Raw genomic sequence first — 19,995 nt, 5'->3', positions numbered from 1 at the left:
CCTGGCACAAACCGGAGTTTCATAAATATATGTTGAACCAATGCAGAATGTGCAAAGGGTTTTGGAGAACCCCGGGAAATGAAAGGCCAGCATGGCTGGAGAGAGGAGATAGTGAGCGAGCGAGCACGCAGGCTCTTGTAGGCCATGGTAGGGAGAGGGTGGGAACCTGGAGAAGCATTTTAAGTGTGAGTGTGAGGAAGATACTCACATGTTTTTAAAAGGCCACTGGTCGTTGTGCATTGTCAGACTGGAGGGGATCAGAGTGGGCAGGGGGAGAGCAGTGAGGAAGCCTTTGGTGACTTAGGGCAGAGGATGGTGGCTTTGCATCAGGAGGGTGATTACTGGTGGGGGTGGGGAGAAAAGGGGAGAATTGACAGGATTTGGGGTTGTGTGGATGTGGGGGTGGGAGAGGAAAGCCAAGATCAGTGATGTCTGTCAGGCTGGAGTCAGGGACACAGGATGATGCCAGTCGTGAGAGGGGGCAAGGCATGAGGGCCAGACTTGGGGGGAAGTCTGAGAATTCAGCACACGAAAGGATGAATTTGGGGCTGGCCCAGTGGCGCAGCGGTTAGGTGTGCGCCCTCCGCTGCTGCGGCCCGGGGTTCGCTGGTTCGGATCCCGGGTGCGCACCGACGCACGGCTTGTCAAGCCATGCTGTGGCCGCATCCTATATAAAGTAGAGGGAGATGGGCATGGGTGTTAGCTCAGGGCCAGTCTTTCTCAGCAAAAAAGAGGAGGATTGGCATTAGATGTTAGCTCAGGGATGATCTTCCTCACAAAACAAAAAAGGATGAATTTGAGAATTTGAGGTGCCATTACAACACCCAATGGGGACATCAAGTGGGCGGCTGGTGCATGTGCAGTGCATCGGGGCTCAGGAAAGGGCTGGGCTGGAGGTGAGCCTGGGTAGGGACCAGGTTACCCAGGAAAAGTGTGAGGTGAGGAGGCCTGTGACCTGAGGCCCACCCTCTCACAGCAGAACAGAGGAGCCAGAGTGAGAGACATGAAGTAGGAGAATGGGTCACCAGAGACACCAAGAGAGCATCTGAAGGTGCATTGGGGGAATGTCACAGGCCAAATGTGGCAGACGGTCAAGGACACGTGCACCCGTGGTCTCAGTGGGTGCAGCTTTCCTGGAGAGACGCTGAGCACGGCGGAAGTGAGGAAGTGCAGGCAGCAGGTGTGCACACCCTTCTCCGAAGTTCAGCTATGAGGGGAGGAGAGGGAGGGACTTGGGTGGAATTACTGGGTTGATGGAGGGTCCTTTATGTGGCAGCCTGGAGCAAGTTCATGAGACACTGAGAGGACCCTGTTGAGCAGAAGAAGCTGTTCCCATGAGAGGGGCATCATCGGTGATAGGAGGTGCCTACCACAGCAGGGGAAGGACAGGACCCAAGGCCCAGGTGGGCAGCTCTGCCTGGACTGGAGGATGGGGAGAGAGCGGGGCAGGTGAGGGGAGGGCAGGTGTGTCTGCAGTTAGCCTCTCTGAGGGAGAGCCCTCTGCTGACTGGAGGCAGAGCGACCGTCCACGGTGTGCTGGGATGGAGGTATACACTGGGCACTGTGAACGGGAGAGCTGGATACCCACAAGGGGGATTGCTGGGGGGTTGGGGCTGTGCCGGATCAGTCAACCTGAACACAGTGGAACCAGCCCTACTCCGGCTCAGTGAGCAGCCCTCACTGCTCAGCCGTGCTAAATTGGGCTGCTAGGTACAAGAGATGGACAACAGGCTTGCACTTTTCGGGGACTGGCCTGAGGGTCCCTAAAATACTAGCGCATGCTGGCTGGGCTGGCACAGGGGAGGCATGGTGGAGGCTAATGTGGTGTCTGGAGGGTCGCCATGCCTCCACCCACTCCCCAGCTGTGAGCTGCACCAGGCCGGAACCACGTCTGTTCCTGGCCCTGCTTTATCCCGTGTCAGCACAGGAATGATCCCGGAGGCACCTCAGGCACCCTTGTTACACGACCAGGGTCTCCTGCCCTGAGATCAACGCAGGGGCCAGCTCCCAGCCCGTGCAACCCCTGAGAAGCCCGGCTCCCCTGGTCAGGAATGGCACAGAGACGAACACGCCATCAATGTTTATTGTTCAGCTCTCCCCAGGAGGCCAGCGCTGGAGCTGGGGGGCTGGCCTCCATGAGGAGCGGTTGGTTTGGGGGCCCGGTGTGGCCACCCTAATGTGCCCTGAGGCCTGGCGGTGGTCCTGGGGCCTGTCAGGCCTCTCGCTGGGCTTTCCTGGTCCAGAAGTCCGTGTGGGGTTGGGGCTTGTCAGACCAGGAAAGCTACCTTCGTGGAGGGGCAGGACATGTGGGGAGAGGTCACGTGCTGCCTCAGAACCTGCTAAGTCCAACATCAGCATGTGATAGGAGGGAAACTGAGGCAAGAGGGTAGAACCTAGAGGAAGAAGTGACAGGGAGTCTGAAGGTGAGATGGGAAGGACCAGCATCTTTCAGGCCGAGCCAGAAGGGGGTGAGAGGGAGACTTCCAGGTACTCCTCCCTCCTGGCTTCTGGAAGGGTGAGCAGGGGCTCTGGTCAGTCGGGGGTGAGTCCTGAACAGCTCCGTCCCACAGGGGTGTCTGCAGGGCAGCCAGGCTTGAGAGGGCCGCAGTGCCTGGATGAGTCCGGCAGGCCCCCACCCTTGGTCCCTGCCCGGGAGGGGAGGCAGAGCTGGGGCCGGCAGCCTCATCCCGGCTGGGCCTTCACTGAGCCTTTTTGGTCACCTTCTGGTTCTTCAGCATCACGTAGGTGATGAACACTCCTGGAATATACAGATCAGAAAGGCCAGGTAAGATCCGGGCTCGGGGCTACCGGGAGGCCAGAGCAGGGCACAGCATGGCAAAGCGACCCAGACTCGGGGCCAAGCACCTACCCAACCACCCTCCGGGCCACCTGGTCATCTCCCTAGTCACTCATCAAGCCACACATCCACCCACATTCATTCAACAAACACCAACTGAGTGCCAACCGCAGGCAACTTGCTGTATTTGGTGTTTCAGATCCTATGAGGAACAAGATCCACCCACCCATCCATCTACTCACCCAACCACCTGTTCACTTACCTACCCACCCACCCACCTGCCCACTCAACATCTATCATCCACCCACCTACCCACCCACCCCTCATCCAGTCATCTGATTGTTGACTCAGCCAAACCACTTTGTTGAGCACAGATTCAGTGCCATGGCCTGTGCCGAGCTGAGGCCATGGTAACGAAGCCACAGTCCCTGCCCCTAGGAGCCCACCCACTAAACCACGGGAGACAGAGAGGCGCAGGAATCAGGAGCCAGGGTGACAAGGGGGTGAGAGGTGATTGAGGTGTGAGCAGAGTAAGGATGGCGGTGGTAGACGGAGCAGGAGAAAGGGAGACATCCCGTTAGAGTCCAGTGAGCCTGAGGCGTCGGAAGACTGACTTGCAGCCCTGAAGGAGGAACAGGAACAGGAACCTGGGGGTGAGCTGGGGACAAGGAGCCTCAAACAGATGTACAGCAAGTGCCAAAGCGTGGCAGTATGTTCAGCAGTGGGAGAGGGTCATGGGATCCCCCAGACGCCCTGCCCAGGTTGGGGGAGTGATGACTTACCCACAAACAGGAGCAGCAGGAGGCCGGCAGCCAGTGGGATGGCAATGGCATAGGCTCGGGGCAGGAAATACTTGTGGATGACATGCTGGCTGTCGATGAATGGCTGCCATAGAGGGCAGAGCTCTGGTGAGCATTCCTCACCTTGCCCAGCCCCCCAACCCCAAACATCTCTCCTCCTCTGTCTCAGGGGCTGACCCCATTCAAAGCCTGGGGACAGCATTTGCTTTTCTGTAAGATGATGGCATTTTTGGTGCCCTGTTTCCTACCTTCCTTCATTTATTAAATGGTTGTTTACTGGGCACTTGCCCGGCGCCTGCCTAAGTTGGTGCTGGGGACATGGCAGTGAACAGAAGACAAAGCACTTGTCCTAAGGCCCTCACAGCCTAGCAGGGGCAAAGGGTACAGGAGGAATCCTTGAGTGATTCCCAACCTGGGCTCCAGGGCTTTCTTTACCAATATTTTTCTCCAAAGGATACCAAGTTCTGCAAGATTTTGCCTTCCAAGCACACCCCACTTCTTAGGCAGTAACCAACAAATTTTCCCACGAGAAAAAGAAAAAACTAAACACCCTCAACAAAATCCATTAGCACTCATCATGCCCAGGAGCCAGCGGGATAACCAGAAGGACTAGAGCTCCCATCAAAGGCAAAGCAAATCAGGAACAGGGCTTCACAGGGCAGCAGGTAAGGGGCGACCTTGGGCCCGACCCTTCTCCCCGAGCCTTAGCGTCCTTATTTATAAAACGGGGACGCCACTAGCCTCTTCCTCATAGTGCTGTTCTGGAGCTTTCATGAGATATGCAGGCACTAGCACAGTCCCTGTCACACAGCAGCTGCTTAAAAGATGCTAGGGGTCAGCTTCAAGCTCCAGGGATGGGAGAAGGTGAGAGAGGGCGGGAAAGCTCACGTACCAAGAGAATCACCCAGGCGGTGTAGTAGGTGAAGATGATCAGGCTAACGGCGACGAGGCCGAGTCCCACTACCTGGTCTGTCCCGGTGGCCTGGAGAAAAGGGAGGGCTCAACTGACGAAGTGACTCTCCATCCAGGTGCACTAATAGAGGGGGGAGTCGCAGCCCGATTACGCTCTAAGCTTTCCATTCACTCAATAGACGTATCTGACGTGACTGACTGGGTGTCAATTTCTCCGCTGGACAGAGAGTGCCGGACCTCGGCGTTTTCATCCGTACATTGGGCCGGCGGGGGAGCAATGCCGGTTCTGAGCGCCCAACCCCCGGCTCCTGAATAGACCGGGACCCCACCCCTAGACGCCACCCACCCCCCGCATTCGGTCGCAAGCTCACCATCTCCCCCGCGCTCCAGCCCCGGAGCAACAAGCCACATCCGGTTCCGGATCCGGGCCCTTGGCCCTTGTGCCGCTGGGCACGCTGGGAGTCGTAGTCCTTAGGCAGGCCCAGGCGTTGCCCAAACAAGCAGGCACCGCCTCCCCCTTTGCATGTCGGGAATTGTAGTTTCTCAAGGGCATTGTGGGACTTGCTGCCGAATCTCGCGAGGGAAGGGGACGGAGCTGGGAACCCAGACTAGCTGGCGCTCGTGGCTTCAGGCCTACCGACCTCGCCCCAGAAAAAAAAACCCAGCTTTACATATGCCAAAGTCTGAAAGCCAGAGCGGAATGGGGGTGGGAGTCGGAAGTCCCATCTGAAAAATGAGGCTCAGAGGGGCGCGAGGATTTGCAGGAGATCACAATTCAAGTCAGTGGTGAAGCCAAAATCCGAATCCGGGGTCCTACTTCCTGGTCCCGACGCCCTAATTTCTCTCTTGAGAGGAGGGTGCTGAGAATGTTCCTGGAGTGGGAGGAGGAGGCGCTGCCCGAGCCCGCAGGGATGGGGAGGATTTCGATTGGCTGAGAGGGGCACCCTCTTACCATCGCCTGGCTTGCCTGGCGACCCTTTGCTGTGTCCCCTCTTCACTGCAAGAATGAGGTCAGGGTGACCCTCCCTTCCCTCACCATCTGCCTCTGGGGTCCTGGGTGTCGCGGCAGCCCAGGCAACAGGTCTTCGGACTGGCCGCGTGTGCAGGCCCCTCCCCAGGCTTGGAGGCCGTTTCTTCTGTGAGCAAGGGGAGGTTGGGCCTGACCACATTTTACGTCTCCTCCAGTTCCGGGGTCTGGAACAGTCTTCCCACAGCTCATGGGGCTGGCTGCTCCTCACCCATCAGGTCTTACTGGGATGCCACACGTCCCAGGGAAGCGACCTTTGCAGCTGGGCAGAGGTTCTCAGTGCTCCACAGCCTGGAGTGTGTCTCCATACAAACACTTGTCCCTGCATTTTCATTAGCTGATCTGGCCCACCTGACTGTGAGCTCCCTGAGGAGGGTCTGTGGTCACTGCTGTATCCCGAGTGCCTAGAATGGGGCTTGGCACAAAGTAGGAGCTTTGAATCAACCACCCACCTTTAAGATTTGCTGACTTTTTTAGATCCTGGAATGCCACACAGTACAGCATCCAGGGACTCTAGGCCTCCTGAGGGGTTGTGTGGAGGCTCTTGGCCTGCTGTCTCCACTTGGGGGGTGAGGGGCACGTGGAGGTGCAATCTGACCCTGGCATGGTTTGCTCCTGCTGGCATCCTGCTCCTGGATCATCTCAGCCCATCTCTGACTATGGGGACTGCCCTCCCAAAGCTGATAGGAGCGACTGTTTTTTTCCCTACCATTTTGCATACTGATTTTTCACTTGGATTACTGTGTTGCAAAGGAGCAACCCTCTTTGGCCTACATCCCAATTCCTTCCCTCTCGTCTCAGGACAGACTTATGGCCTCAGCCGGGGGCCAACTTTTCCCTCCCCAAGTGTGCACAGAAGAAAGGGAGACTGAGAATCAGTCTCCGGGTTTACAGGGGCCATGAGTGGGCATCAGCCCTGAGAAGGGGTGGGGATACTGCAGTGCTACAGCCCGGACGAGGCCTGGTAGCCTCCTGGTAGCCTGCTCCCTTCTGGCCTGTGCAAAGCCACAGAGGCTTCCTGCCACTCCTGAGCTCATTCAAGTCCCAGGGCAACTTGCCTTTCCCAGAGCTTGGCTAAGCCGCTGGCTCCTCTAACTAACTTGAGTCGGGGGCAGGGAACGAGGGACCCAGGTCTGGAGACAATGCCGGCCTGGGGCTTTACAGAGGTTGAGAAAATGCTCAGCACCTCCCAAAGGTCAGGCTGTGCGCCCACTCTCCCATCTGATCCACCACCCCATCTGCAGCTGAGAAAACCGAGGCCCAGACAGTTCCTTGTCCTCAGGCATGCTTGTTAGAGGCCACCTGACCGCGGGGCGGTCCGCAGAGCAGTGGTTAGAACTTAGGCTGAGCTCAGAGCTGCCACTTACTAGGTGTGAGACTGGCGAGAAACTGCCCTTCTGGGCCTCCGTTTCCTCCCCAGAAATCTGGAGTAATAAAGGTAGTAATAGTTGTGAGGGCAGCCAGGACTTGGATAACCCTGTCCACCTACATCTTCCCACCCCCAGAATTCTGTCACCTTACACATCTGGATTCCTACAGATGCCATCCTTGACCCCAAAGTCAATTCAGTAAAACAAACAAACAAACAAAAAACCAACATGCTGTAATAAACAAAAACTGCAACATTTAATTTTTTCCCCCAAACCAAGACACTGACACTAGGCTGATTTCCCCTTACAATGTTATTTTCTACAATAGAAGCTGGGACAGAGACACAAACACAGTCCACTGAATCATCGCGGGTTGGGGGTTGGTGGTGGCAACATTCTGTTAGAAAAGAGGGGAATTAAAAAAAAAAAAGACCTCCCCTCTCCCCCATGTCCCTGCTCACCTCTCTAAAGAGAGGAAAACATGGACATTCTCCATCCTGGCAGATCATGCCATGTGGTCAGTTTGTGGGGTGACCAGAAAAAAAATTACCTAAAAATATTGTAGACCTTTATTTATTTTCTTTAAATCTCCTAATAAAAACGTTAAACTGTCTTTCAAGAAGATTCCAAACTGGCATTGCATAGACCAATTCCTTTCCAAAAATATCTCTAATATATCTTCTCTCTCTATATATAGAATTTTAAGTCCAGGAGCTGTGGGCGCCTAGTGGGAATTCACTGAGCTTGAGGGAACCAGAGGGCCGAATAAAGGGCTCCTACGTGGGGATGAGGCCAGGTCTCCAGGCCTCCGGCTCCAGCCAGCAGTAATTTGGTTGTGGCCGAATTCTCAGTCCAATTACCCTGGCCCAGGGCCTGGCATGGGAGAATGTGGCCGGCTCTGTCTCCTTCTGGGGTGACTGTCAAGTTAAGACCTTGCCTAGGGTGGGGCTGGGGTTCCTGGTTTTGGGGAGTCTCCCCACAGCACCAAAGCCAGCTGTTTTATGCCTAATGCCCCAGAACTTTGAATCAGACCCCAAATACACCCTGAATGCACCTGCCCACTGGGCTGAGGTCATCCAGACACAGAAGGGAAGGGCAGCACCCTCCCATCTTCTGGGGGTCGCTTCACCTGGAGACAGTGCGGCCGGATCCCTTTTAAAGTGCCAGGTGTCTATGGGGCAGGAAGGGACCTGAAGAGCTGAGCAGAGCCTTCTCCAGCCAGAGCGAGTGCTCTGTCCTGCCTCAGCAGGCACCTTCTAACATTCATTTTCTAAAACAGCTGGATGATTAAAAACAACAACAAAAATCCTACAAATGCTCTGGTCCCAACGCCAGGAGGTTCCAAGACCAAGACTCCAACTCCAAGCTGGGGCAGAAGGGCAAGGACCCCTCCCAGCCTGGGGAGGACACCCCCACCCCACCTGTACCCCTACCAGAGAGAGACCAGGATGCTGGCCCCCCGTCCAGACCCCCAGCCCTGCTGGGATCCAGCCAGCAGGTAGGGCAGAGAAGAGAACCACCTCCCCTCACCTGGGGGAGGAGAAAATACCAAACTGGGAATGCTAAAAAAAAAAAAGAAAAGAAAGAAAAAGAAAGGAGGGAAAGAAAGAAGAGAAAAAAAGAGGAAAGAAAACAAAATATAGGGCTAAGTAAACACCAGCCTGCTGGGTTTATACAAAATGAATGAAATTTCAGAGCGGCAGGGGAGTCTGTCCAGGGACTGGCTGGCAGCCAAACCCACCTGCAAGCAAGTAATGAGGACCAGGGGGAAAAGTGCTGAGAGCAGAGGCTTCAGCGAGGGCGGGGCGGGAGGCAGGGCCAGACTGCGCCTCGCTAGGAACACCCCCCCCCCCCCCGAAGGGACCCGCCTCTCCCCTCCCAGAGAAAGGGATGCTTTCAGAGGAGGGCTGAGGATTTTCTGGCCAGGAAGCCAGCTCCGGGCCAGTCCAGTCACAGCCCACCTGCCTCTTCAGCATCAGCCCCAGCCTGGGCCAGCTGACCCTGACGGGGAAAAGGGGGCTTTGCTTGCCAAGCCTGGCCCAGCCAGGCCCTGGACCTCCAAGGGCGTGGGAGGCACCTTCCTTGGCTTCCTGTAGGAAACCAGCTGCCCAGGACCCAGCCCTGGACAGAGGGAACCCCGTTTCTCAGCATGGGTCTCAGGCTGGAGCTGAAGCTAACTGGAGGGAGGAGAGGCAGTGCCCCGGTCCAGCCGGACGGCTCCAGCTGGGCTGCTGGCTGCACAGCAGGCAGCGCCCAGGAATTCTTGGGAAGGGCTCAGAGGAAGGGCAGGCAGGGCCTGTGGGGCTGTGCTGGAGACAAGCATGTGCAAAGTGCAGGCTGCCAGGGCAGCAGGAGAACATTCGTTGGGGGAGAGGGTCTCAGTCTGGAGTGTGGGTGGGGTCTGAGGTCTTGACTCCCAGGAGAAGGCCGCCAGCGGGTCCCCCAGGACACAGGGAAGGGACAGCTGAAACACTAAGCAGTCAGAGGGCCACGGTGGCAGGATTCTGGAGGTGAACTGGCCCCCCAAGGACAAGGGGGCAGTGGAGCAAGGCCCTGCCAGGGCATGGTTGAGCCGGCGCTCCTGGAGTGAGCGGGGACACCGGGCAAGAGGCCCCTCAGCCACAAGCATCCTCTGTGTGTAGGAGCTGCTGCAGGTCCTTGCTGAGGGGCCAGGTCAGTCTCCCGCGGGCCAGTCCTGGCCATCTGTCTTGCCCACCTGCCTCATGGGCCCGCGTGTCCTGCCCTCTAGTGGTTCGGAAGAGAATATTCACAGTGGTGCCCGGGCCCTGGCAGGCCAGGAGGGTCCCGGCATGGATGGGAGGACAATGGAATGATGCTTTGAGGCAGGGGCAGGGGCTGGAGTGCATGGAGGAGGCACAGATGAGATGCGGCGCAGACGGTGATCCAAAGGGGAAGGTCCCTCGTGGAATGACACGGGTCTGGATGCCCGCGAAGGCAGGGCCCTTCTCCAGGCTGAACACCCGCTCCTCAATGGCTTTCAATCACGACTGGCTCGTAGACCCCAGAGGAGACCCTGCAGGGGAGAGGCAGGTCAGCTCGCCCTCATCAATGCTCTTATGGGCCAGGCCTTTAGAGGTACTTCATAAGCAGGCACTGTTATCTGGCCCCATTTTGCAGAGGGGGAACTGAGGCTCAGACAAGTTGAGTCACTTGCCCAGGGTGAGAAATGGTGAGTATCAGTCTGTGGGATCGCAGAGCTGGCCGGAGCCCTTCCTGGGCACCAGAGGCTTACTCACTGGGGTGTGCTGTGCCCATCCTCAAAGCAACCCTGGCAGGGAGGATCTGCACCCCGCCCCCCTTGACAGATAACAGAGGCTCAGAGGGATTATGAGGCTTGCCAAGAGCTCAGAAGACAGTTGGGGAGCCTGATCAGCTTTCCTCCCAGCTGAGGCCATGCCCACCCAGGGGTTCATGGACATCTGGGGCTTGGCTTGCAGCTCTGCTGTGCCCTTGATGTCAAATGGATTGGTTCTTCCCTCTCCCGAACCCAATCTTCCTCATCTTCAGAGTGAGCTAGAGAGGAGTGTAAACAAACCTCCAAAGAGGTCCCCTGTTTTCTTCCTGCCCACCTGACCCAGGGGCAGCCCAGGAGGCCACAGGGAGATGGTGGCTGCAATTTCGAGCCTTGGCCAGCAGGGGTCAGCAGAGCAGCACCAGAGGGCAGGTCCCAGGACCCTGGGCCCAGCCATGTCTCCTCCGCTCTGGCCCTAGATGCTAAATGGGCACCTTTCCACCCGGCCCACAGGAACCTGGGGCAAAGCCTTTGCCACAACCCTGCACATGGGAAGCTCCTCCACTCACTCACAAACTCAGTAAGCCAGCCACATGGTAAACACACTGTAAATAAACGACTGAGAGGGCCCTCCACAAACTGCAGCGTTCAGGCCCAAGTTTCCTCCGACCACCCCCTGGTCTGTGAACATCATGTGGGCAGAATCTGTGTTGCTCACTGCTGTATCCTTAGCCCCAAGCTCAGTGCCTGGTGCTCAGTAAATATCTGTCCAATAAGTAAATGAGTCATCGTCCTCATTTTTTAGGGGTTTCCAAATCCAGGAGGAAGGGAAAGGAAAGTAGGGCCCAAAATAAAGATGTAGGAAGCTCCTGCTGTGTGCCAGGCCCTGGGCCAGCCACTTTCCAAGGTTACCCTTGAGATCCTCAGAACCAACCCTGGGGCATTGTCCCGGGTGTCCAGGTGAGGTGATGTGGTCCACACCATTTGACAGATGGGGAAACTGAGGCTCAGAGAGACGTGACTGGCCCCAGTCACACTGTAGTGACAAGAACTGGCGTTCAAAGCCAGGTCAGTGGGCTGCAGAGAGCTTGCTCTCACCACCGTGCCCCCGAGAGCCACCCTGGTGCCCACCCCTGAACCTTGACCCCTACCTGTTGGCCAGCTGGATGCCACTCAACGTGGTGGAGCCGTCACGGCTCACGAACAGCCGGAGGTTGCTGTCTGTGGGGACACGGGAGGATGGAGGCTGAGTGGGGCGGGGGCAGCCAGGGAGTCCCTGGAGCAGGTGGCATTGTCTCCCCAGCCCGCCTGGCACGGGCAGCTCACCCTCCGTGTTGCTGCCGTCCGTGAAGTCCTGGCTCTGCATGATCTTCTCCACGATGTCATCCGCATCGATCCGCGTGTCATCCACCCAGGTCGGGTGGCTCTCCATGGAGTCCTTCTTCCGCCTGGGGGGGCGGGGCAGAGTCACAACAGTCAGGGCAGTAGCAGGCACAGTGATGACCACAGCGCGCACCCACGGCACTCAGGATCTCTGCGTGCATGGCAGAGCTCGTCCAGCTTGTGTTCATTTAACCCTTACATCAGCCCGGTGGAGCCGGTGCTACTATCAGCCTGTTTCACAGATGGGGACACAGAGGCTCTGAGAGGCCGCCCGGTGCGTAACCAGGGGACCTAAGGTATGCTAACCCACACACAGCAACTAGCTGGGCACGTGCACACCAGGCCGGGGCAACGCCCTTCATGAGCATCAGTTGGTCGAATTGTCAAGATCCAACCACCTGAGGCAGAGACCCTGTCGTCTCCGTGTTACAGGTAAAGCAGCAGAGAATCAGGGAGCCATCGGGAGAGATCTGTTCTCCAGAAGCCCTGAGCAGTGAGACTCACCGAAACGAGCGGTCGGACAGATGTGGTGGCCGGGGTGGCCTCGGTGGCTTCTCGGGGGGCCGGTGCTCACGCTCGCAGCCCTCGGGGCCCTCCACGGTCATGCTGAGGCCGCCGGAGGCGCTGCTGCTGGTGGACGTGTTGCGGCGGTGTGTCAGGTCCGAGAGGCTGGAGGAGCGCGAGTGCTCCGTGCTGTAGCCTGGTGGGCAGGGGCCGGTCATTACAGGGGAACTGGGGATGTGGAAGGCTGAGGGTCGGGGCCAGGGGCCACTCACCGGAGATCTTGGACTGCTGGCTGGCATAGCTGGAGTTGCGGGAGTGGCCGGAGTGGAACACCTCCTCAGGGCTGGACAGGTTCTGGTCCGGCTCCTCCGGCAGCCCTGGAGGGCAGGGAGGGGGCAGGGGTTACCAGTGGTGCCTGCGCTCGCCCTTCACACGTCTTCTCACTGAGTCTGGATGTGGGGAGGACACTATGTATTTCCACTAACAGACTGAAAAACAGGTTCAGAGGCACAGCAACCAGCCCCAAGCCACAGTTCAGCATCTGAACCCGGGTTCACTCATTTCACAAATATCTATTGGGGAGCCCCTCCACGCAGGGCATTTGACTGGGTGCCGTGAACAAGAGAAGGGTGTCATAGGCTGGTGGGGAGAAAGAATGCGGAACAAAAAATGACCCATAATTAACCACCACTTTAGCAAGTGGTGCAGTGCATATGGGGTGTCTGACCCAGTCTGGGATCAGGGAAGGCTTCTCTGAGGAGGTGGCCTTAATGCAAGATCTTCAGGAGGTGGGGGAAGGAGCAAGTCAGAGACAAAGCCTTCCAGACAGAGGGAACAGCATAAGCAAAGGCCCTGAGGCTTGAATGAGCTTGGGTCAGGGTAGCTGGAGTGGAGTGAATAAGGGGAAGGGGGAGTGGCCGACAGCCCCGTCCCAAGTCACCCATAAGCCCAACTTTGAAACAAACTTTGAAAGCAGATGGGATCCACCCTGGGGCTCTGTGAGTACCCACCCACCAGTTCTCTTGGTCAACACATCCATCCCCTCTTCAGAGATGAGCACAGCCAGGTCACAGGCTGGACCCCAGGCCTGTCTGTGTCCCCACCCAAAGCCACATGGTCTTTCAAGTCCCCAACAGGTGCTGGGGTCTCTTCTCTGCGGACCCCCACCCTGAAGCTGGAGAGACCAATGGTGCCAAGAAGCCCCCATTCCCAAGTGCAGGCCCAGGCTGAGGCAGCCAAGAACCCCAGCTTTCTGCTCTGGCCCTCACCTGGCTGGGTCTGCAGGAAAAATGGGAGTAGAGGAAAGCTGGCTCTTGAGGTCAGAGGGTCCCTCACTGCTCCCAGCCCCCGGGGGCAGAATCACCCAGCACACATCTGCTGAGCTGCCCCAGGCTGTGAGCCCTAATTGCTCTTGTGGCACAAATTCGGGCACCTACGTGCCATCTGGCTCACTAATCGGCTTGGGGGCAGTCTGCCTCCCAGCTCTGAGCTCACTCCCAGGAGGGGTGCAGGGGCCGAGGCTCATCCTCAGCGGCCCTGCTTCACCAGCACAGCACAGCTGGAGCCTCCTCTCCCGGCAGCACCTCCTCCTGATTGCCACACTGTCTCCTCTGGAGGCTCAGGCTCATTCGGTTTTTTTATAACATTAGTAATAATGATAATTTAATAGAAACCTAGCACTGGGAGATACATAGAGGATGTACTATGTGCCAAGCAAGACACATACGTTTGCTCAGTTAATCCCCAAAGCAACCCAGGCTGTGGTTACTACTGCTGATCCCATTTTACAGAGGGGGAAACTGAGACCTGGAGAGGCAAAATGGCCAGGCAAGGTCATGCAGCAAGAGGGAGAGCAAGAGCTCACAGCATGTCCCCCTGCCAGGAACACTGCATCCCACAGCCCAGATTCAGCTCAAATGCCACCTCTTCAGCAGGCCTTCCCTGGCCCCAGACGGACGACTTCTGTGCCTCTCTCACAGCCAGCTCTCATCACATCTGTAGGAGGACATGCACTTGACTTGATTGATGCCTGTCTCTCCTGCGAGACCCAGAGGGCCACGAGGCCACGTTAGTCTCGGTCCAGGGCACTGCTTCGATCCTGGGGCCAAGGGCACTGCCCGGCACACAGGAAGGGCTCAGTGTCTGCCTAATGGAAGCACAGACAGGTGCAAACACCGTCCCACCACCTCTCTCTTCTCAGCAAGCTTCTCCCTTGGGACCGGGGGACACCTTGGAGGTAAAAAGCTTCAGCTTTGGGGAGGCGGGGCGGGCAGGTGGGGACAGTACCTGAGCTGAGGATGGTGGGCCGGGCCTTGGGGGGCCGGGACCCCGTCAGGGAGTTGGTGCTGCTGCTGCCACTGCTGCTGGTCCCGCCACCCTTACAGGTCAGCTGCAGGGAGGAATCCTGGCCTGGGATGGAGATGGACTTGGCAGTGGACGGTGGCCTTGGGAGGACACACAAGTGTGACTGGGGTGCCCCATCCTTGGCGTCAGACAAAGACAGGGGAGCCCAGGAGCCTGGAGTGGAGAGTCCCTGTCCACCCTCCCCCAGCACCCAGGATGGAGCCCCCGCCTCAGGCGGCCTGCACCAGCACTCACGTCTTGAAGCAGGGGTCTCCAGAGAGCAGGAACATTCCAATGGTGACCTGTGTGATGGGAGAAATCAGCTACCCCTGTCCAATCCCCCGGCCCAGGCGCCCTGCCTCCCTGTGCCAGCTTCAGACCAGCTTGGACTCTGAGCTTGCCGCTGGCCCTGGTGAAGAGGCCCAGTTTCCTCGTGCAGAAGACAGAACCGATCCTAACACCTGCCTCGTGCGATAGTGGAGAGGACGCGGGGAGATGAGGCTCCGCTCGGCTCGGCGCCTGGTGCAGAGTGAGCAACAAAAGCTAACTACTGTGACTTTATAACTACAGCTAACTGTGCGCCCTCCAGGGAGGGGCCGCCCAGGCACCCTTGTCTCAGGGCCCTGAGGCTCAGAGTAGGCAAGGGCGCAGGAGCTCCACACGTAGGCGGGAGGGAGGCTCTCAAAGCCCACCCTGTAAGGAGGGGGCTCACTGAGCCGGACATGGTTGGGGGGTGCTCACATAGTCCACAACAGAGGGCAGGGGCTTGGGGAAAGTCTGTTGAATAAAGTCAAGCAAGAAGCCATTAGAGGGCCGGTCCTGTGGCTTAGTGGTTAAGAGCGCACAGTCCGCTGCTGGCCACCCGGGTTCGGATCCCAGGCGTGCACCGACGCACCGCTTCTCTGGCCATGCTGAGGCCGCGTCCCACATACAGCAACTAGAAGGATGTGCAGGTATGACATACGACTATCTACTGGGGCCTTGGGGGAAAAAATAAATAAATAAAGTTATCCTCCTTTAAAAAAAAAAAGCCATTAGAAATTTAACATCTACTTGGGCAAACATTTTGGCAATAGCCCAAACAAGGCAAAGTTTGGGTTCCCAAATCTGGGCTGAGATGAAGCGACAGGCAGAGGTTGATGGGGTAGGAAAGAGATGCTCAGACCCAGGGCCACCACCAACAAAAATGGAGACCACTGGTCTGAACCACCCCTCCCCCAGCACCCTTGATCTCCCTTGAGGGTGCACGGGGCCACTGGGGTGAGGCTGAAAGGCCCCAGGGCCCCCACAATTAGCCTGGACCTTTTCGGGTACCTCTAGTTCCCTCTGCAAAGAGTCCAGGAGGACCCAGAGCCCCTGCCCACCACCTCCTGCCTGGCTCTGCCCTGGGCACAACACGCTTCCACTGGGGCAGCTCACAGAAGTGTGGTCGAGACAGGACTGTTACAGCCAGGTGGAAGGGTGTGGAGACAGGAAGAGAGGTGCACTGGCAGCACACCCACACATCTCTGTCCCAAGAGGCCAACAAGGCAGCTGCCTGGGGGCAGGAGCTGCCCTGGCCCTGGAAACCTGCCCGTGGCTGGGCCCTCGGAGCAGCCGCCCTCGGTCTGCCCGGGGCGAGAGACGGCAGGTTCTTCCGCTCACGGATGCTCCACCAGGTGCTCAGGCTGCCTCGTGTCACGTGGAGCAACAGTTAGGAGCTGGATTGCGGGGTCAAGTGCCACCTCTGCTTGGGACCCCAGGCAAATGATCTAACCTCTGTGCCTCAACTCCCTCCTGTGCAAAAGTGGGACTAATAATAGACACCACACCCATGGGGCTGTTGTCAGGCATCATGGGATAAGAGGTGGTCAGCACTCAGCAATGTTGATCTCCCCGAAAGTGCTCACCAACTTTTTTTTGTGTGTGTGTGCGTGAGGAAGATCAGCCCTGAGGTAACATCCATGCTAATCCTCCTCTTTTTGCTGAGGAAGACCGGCTCTGAGCTAACATCTATTGCCAATCCTCCTCCTTTTTTTCCCCAAAGCCCCAGTAGATAGTTGTATGTCATAGTTGCACATCCTTCTAGTTGCTGTATGTGGGATGTGGCCTCAGCATGGCCTGAGAAGCGGTGCCTCGGTGCGCGCCCGGGATCCGAACCTGGGCCGCCAGTAGCGGAGCGCGCGCACTTAACCGCTAAGCCATGGGGCCGGCCCTCACCAACTCTTGACGAGACTGTCGCATTTACCCTCCAACCCCAATTATGGATGGGGAAACTGAGGCCAGTAGCTAAGCCAGGCCTCTGATAGTGGTTTCCAGACCCAGGCCCACATCTTCACAGTGTCTCTCACTGCCTGTCATGATGAGAACCTGTACCTTTAACAACCTCCAGGGGACTCCGATGAGGAGCAAGTTTGCCCTGGCCCCTTGGTGGGAGGGGGAAGGGGAGCCAGCAGGGCCCCCCGTACCTTGAGGATGGAGTTGTCCTGGCGGGTGTTCTTCGTGTCATATCCCTCCAGCAGGCAGCAGCGCACTGTGGAGCCCGAGCCTGCAAACTCGGCCAGGTTCAAGTCGGCGAAGCCCAGCTGGGAGGGATGGAGGAGAGTGTGGGAGGCTGCTGCGGGGGGTGTGCGCACAGGGCTGGCAGCACAAGGGTTAACTCCGCAGAGGTGGGAGGGGGAGGGGCAGGCAAAGCCCCTGGGCCTGCCCCACAGCCCCACAGCCCAGACTGACTGTTGCATAACCAGCACCCAAGGACAGAGGCCCCCCCAAGGACAGAGGCCCGGGTTGGCGGCTCCGATGGACGTGGCACAGCCAGGAGCTCACATCCCTGAGCAGCACAAAGCGGTCTTTGTGTCACGTCCCAGTGTGCACCGGGGCAGTGTCTGAGATGAAAGGACATTGTTGTCTGTGACACAGACACATTGTTCCCTGAGAAACAAGGCTGTGCTGTGGGAGCCGCCAGGCCAGCAGGCAGGGGGAAGCAAAGGCCCGTGGGAACTTAGTGTGGGGGTGGGTTGGGGGGGGACACTCTGCAGGGTGAGAAGGAGACCCTGGTGCAGGCTGGAGTGAGGGGCTGGTGGACTGCTCCTCAGATGCAGAGAGAGGAGCAAGGGATGGGGAGGGAAGAGGAAGAAAGTGCGAGAACAGGGTATATGGGCTAAGGAGGCCTCTTAGATGGAAGCCAAGTCTGCCAGACCTGGAGAGAAACAGGGTGAGGTGAGGGGTGCTGGGATTAAGGACTTGGGGGACAACCAAGCCAGCCAGGGATGTTTACTGGGCACCTGATACATGCAAGTCTCTACTGCAGAGCTTAGGGGCACATGTGCCAGAATCAGGGACTCAGGTTCAGATCCCAGCCCTGTGATCGACTCAGAGTGAGCCCCACTTTACAGACAAGGAAACTAAGCTTCAGAGAGGAAGTGACTTGCCCGGGGCCCCACGGAGCTTAACTGGTGGAGCCAGGCCTGAAATTAGGTCTGATCAGCATCGTCTCACCACCTCTCTGGGCCTCAGTTTCCTCTTCTGTACAATGGGAGCTCAGCCCACATGGACGTCTGATTAGAGACCAGAAGGGCCTGGCAGGTCTGACACGTGCCAGGTGCCCGAGAAATGTCTGCCAGGCAGAGATGGGATGCTCTGGCTGTTTGCTGGTAGTTTCTCCCCTGGCTGGGCAGCTGTCCACCCACGTGAATCAACGGAAGGAGAAATTTCCACTCTGATGGCACCTTCCACAGCCCACCCAGTTCCAGCCACCCTGCCCTCTGCTTTTGGAGAGGGACATCAGTGCCCCTGGCCAGGGCAGAGCGCACGGCCCAGAATGCTGAGCTTCCTGAGCTCTGGTCAGTGGGAAGGAACACGCCCTGCGCAGCACCTCCCTCGGGCCTGCGATGCAGGGTGAGGTGAGGCAAGGGCATTTCCCCTCCGGACTGACTGAGCCCACTCCCTGCCGCTGGGCCACCTCCGGGGGGTCACAGAGGGTGGGCCGCGAGTCCCCACAGAGAAGGGGGTTTAGGGCAGAGCAGCCTTATTCAAAGCCAGAGGTAACCCTTCCAGAGTCATCTTCTCCCACTTTTCCCAGTGGAAAAGGTTTTAATGCAGAGGGCTGAACTGTCTCTGGGTACAGTGAAAACCTGGCAACAACACATATGTGCAACAGCGGGGACTGGCTGAGTCACCCGTCACCCAGCCATACAACGGGACACTGCCGCTGTTAGAAAGCAAAAGAAAATTTGTGATGACATGAAAACATGCCCAAGACGTATCGGCAAGTAAAACACCAAGCTGCAGAATCTGTTTAGAACAAGTCCCTTTTGTGTATTTAAAAATCCTGTTGTCTGCACGCACACAAGGACACAGACGGGGGCTCATCTGAACTCTCTAAACCACATGCTACGTTTTATTCACTGTTCTGTGTGTATGATAGATTTCATAATATATTTTTTTTCTTAAAAGGTATGGAAAGACCCTACCGAATCCCAACAGTGGGGTCTGGGGAGGAAGCCTGGAGAGGACGAGGGATGGAAACTGTCCTTCTCACTCCATGAACTTCTGTACTATTTGTGCTGCAACAAGCATATGCTGCCTTTATAAGTGCAAAACGCAAAGACTATCAGTAAAGATATTTCCAAAAAATTATACATCTCACGTAGGGCTGAGTGTCTCCTGTTTGGGGCAGGGAGGGGGCTGGACGTTCTTCTGGGAGCTTCTCTCACGCCCATCCCACTGGCCCGTCCCACAGCCCCTTCACACAGCCCCGCTCACCTTGGAATAAGCCTTCCCGCCTTTCAGCTCCTGCACGGGGAGACAAACACAAGCAGCAGGTTGACTAGGGAATCCAAGGGACCTCATATATCTCCCCAATACTCCCGAATCTGACTGCTGGGGGAGGAGGACAAGAAAAGGGGCAGAGCAATTCACCCCATTTTCCCTGGGGGTGGGGGGCGACAAGCCAGGGGATGGGCCAAAAGCCACCGGACCAGTGGCCCCACAGACACCCCTTGGGCTCGCAGTCCCCAGCCCCAGCCAGGAGGCAGCCTCACCTTGCGCACCGACACACGGAAGATGCAGGGATCCAGCAGGCCGGTGGCTGGGTTGGCGCTCATCTTACACACGAAGGTGAACCTCTTCCGCCACCGCACGCGGTTCTCCTGTACCTCCTCCCTGCAGGTCCAATGGGACAGGTGAGCACAAGGGAACCCGGGGGACCCCGTATCAGGGCCGAGGCTTGCCTTCAGGGTGGGGGGCTCTCACTTTTCACTTTGTATCACAAAGTGACTCTATTGTCATAACAAGAATGTGCTTGTGTAAGTGTTATAAAAACAAAAAAATATGTAATAAAAAATGAAAACACAAAAGGCAGGGTAAAGTGAGGATGCGGGCAGCTGCCCCCTCCCTCGGCTCCCTCTTCCCCACTGCCCCCTCCCTCACTGGCCTCTCTTCCCTCGGTGGCCTTGGGTGGCTCCTTCTGCTGCCGTTACCTCCCACCAGCCAGGCTCCCACTAGCCATCTCGAGTGACCCTCAGAACAGTTTTCCAGGCTGGACTACCAGCCTGTTTTACAGATGAAAAGACCGAGACTAGGTAAACTGCCTAGTGTCACCCTGCCAGGAATCAGCTGGCCCTCAG

The 19,995-nt window shown here is 57.4% G+C and overlaps 2 protein-coding genes across 2 annotated transcripts in view; both read right to left on the bottom strand.

The window, feature by feature from the left end:
• Positions 1-2,065: 2,065 nt before the first annotated feature.
• DPM2 (dolichyl-phosphate mannosyltransferase subunit 2, regulatory) lies at positions 2,066-4,956 on the bottom strand. Its single transcript, XM_014782183.2, has 4 exons — positions 4,881-4,956; positions 4,490-4,579; positions 3,580-3,682; positions 2,066-2,758 (listed from the first exon to the last, which is right to left on the bottom strand). Exons 1-4 carry the CDS (start codon positions 4,881-4,883, stop codon positions 2,700-2,702), a joined length of 255 nt encoding a protein of 84 aa, XP_014637669.1. The 5' UTR covers positions 4,884-4,956; the 3' UTR covers positions 2,066-2,699.
• Positions 4,957-7,135: 2,179 nt separating this feature from the next.
• Positions 7,136-19,995, bottom strand: part of EEIG1 (estrogen-induced osteoclastogenesis regulator 1) — a 36,408-nt gene continuing 23,548 nt past the window's right edge. Inside the window, exons 2-11 of the mRNA XM_004423500.3 lie at positions 19,411-19,531; positions 19,133-19,162; positions 16,837-16,953; positions 14,645-14,691; positions 14,333-14,490; positions 12,319-12,423; positions 12,047-12,242; positions 11,486-11,607; positions 11,311-11,380; positions 7,136-9,940 (exon numbers count right to left, since the gene is read on the bottom strand). Of these exons, the coding sequence (XP_004423557.1) occupies positions 9,895-9,940; positions 11,311-11,380; positions 11,486-11,607; positions 12,047-12,242; positions 12,319-12,423; positions 14,333-14,490; positions 14,645-14,691; positions 16,837-16,953; positions 19,133-19,162; positions 19,411-19,531 (1,012 nt within the window). The 3' untranslated portion in view covers positions 7,136-9,894. The remainder of the gene's footprint in view (positions 9,941-11,310; positions 11,381-11,485; positions 11,608-12,046; positions 12,243-12,318; positions 12,424-14,332; positions 14,491-14,644; positions 14,692-16,836; positions 16,954-19,132; positions 19,163-19,410; positions 19,532-19,995) is intronic.

This window comes from Ceratotherium simum, chromosome 29 (assembly GCF_057802395.1).
Source record: "Ceratotherium simum simum isolate JZ-2026a chromosome 29, ASM5780239v1, whole genome shotgun sequence".
NCBI lineage: Eukaryota > Metazoa > Chordata > Mammalia > Perissodactyla > Rhinocerotidae > Ceratotherium > Ceratotherium simum.
The sequence above is the reverse complement of the archived record's forward strand: the minus strand, read 5'-3'. Positions and strand labels throughout refer to the sequence as shown.

Bases quoted from the DNA above. Each gene is read 5' to 3' on its own strand.
- DPM2 (XM_014782183.2), bottom strand. The intron at 3,683-4,489 runs GTACGTGAGCTT...CCTCTATGGCAG, and splicing joins CCGCCTGGGTGATTCTCTTG to CCATTCATCGACAGCCAGCA. The intron at 2,759-3,579 runs GTAAGTCATCAC...TGTATATTCCAG, and splicing joins CCTGCTGCTCCTGTTTGTGG to GAGTGTTCATCACCTACGTG.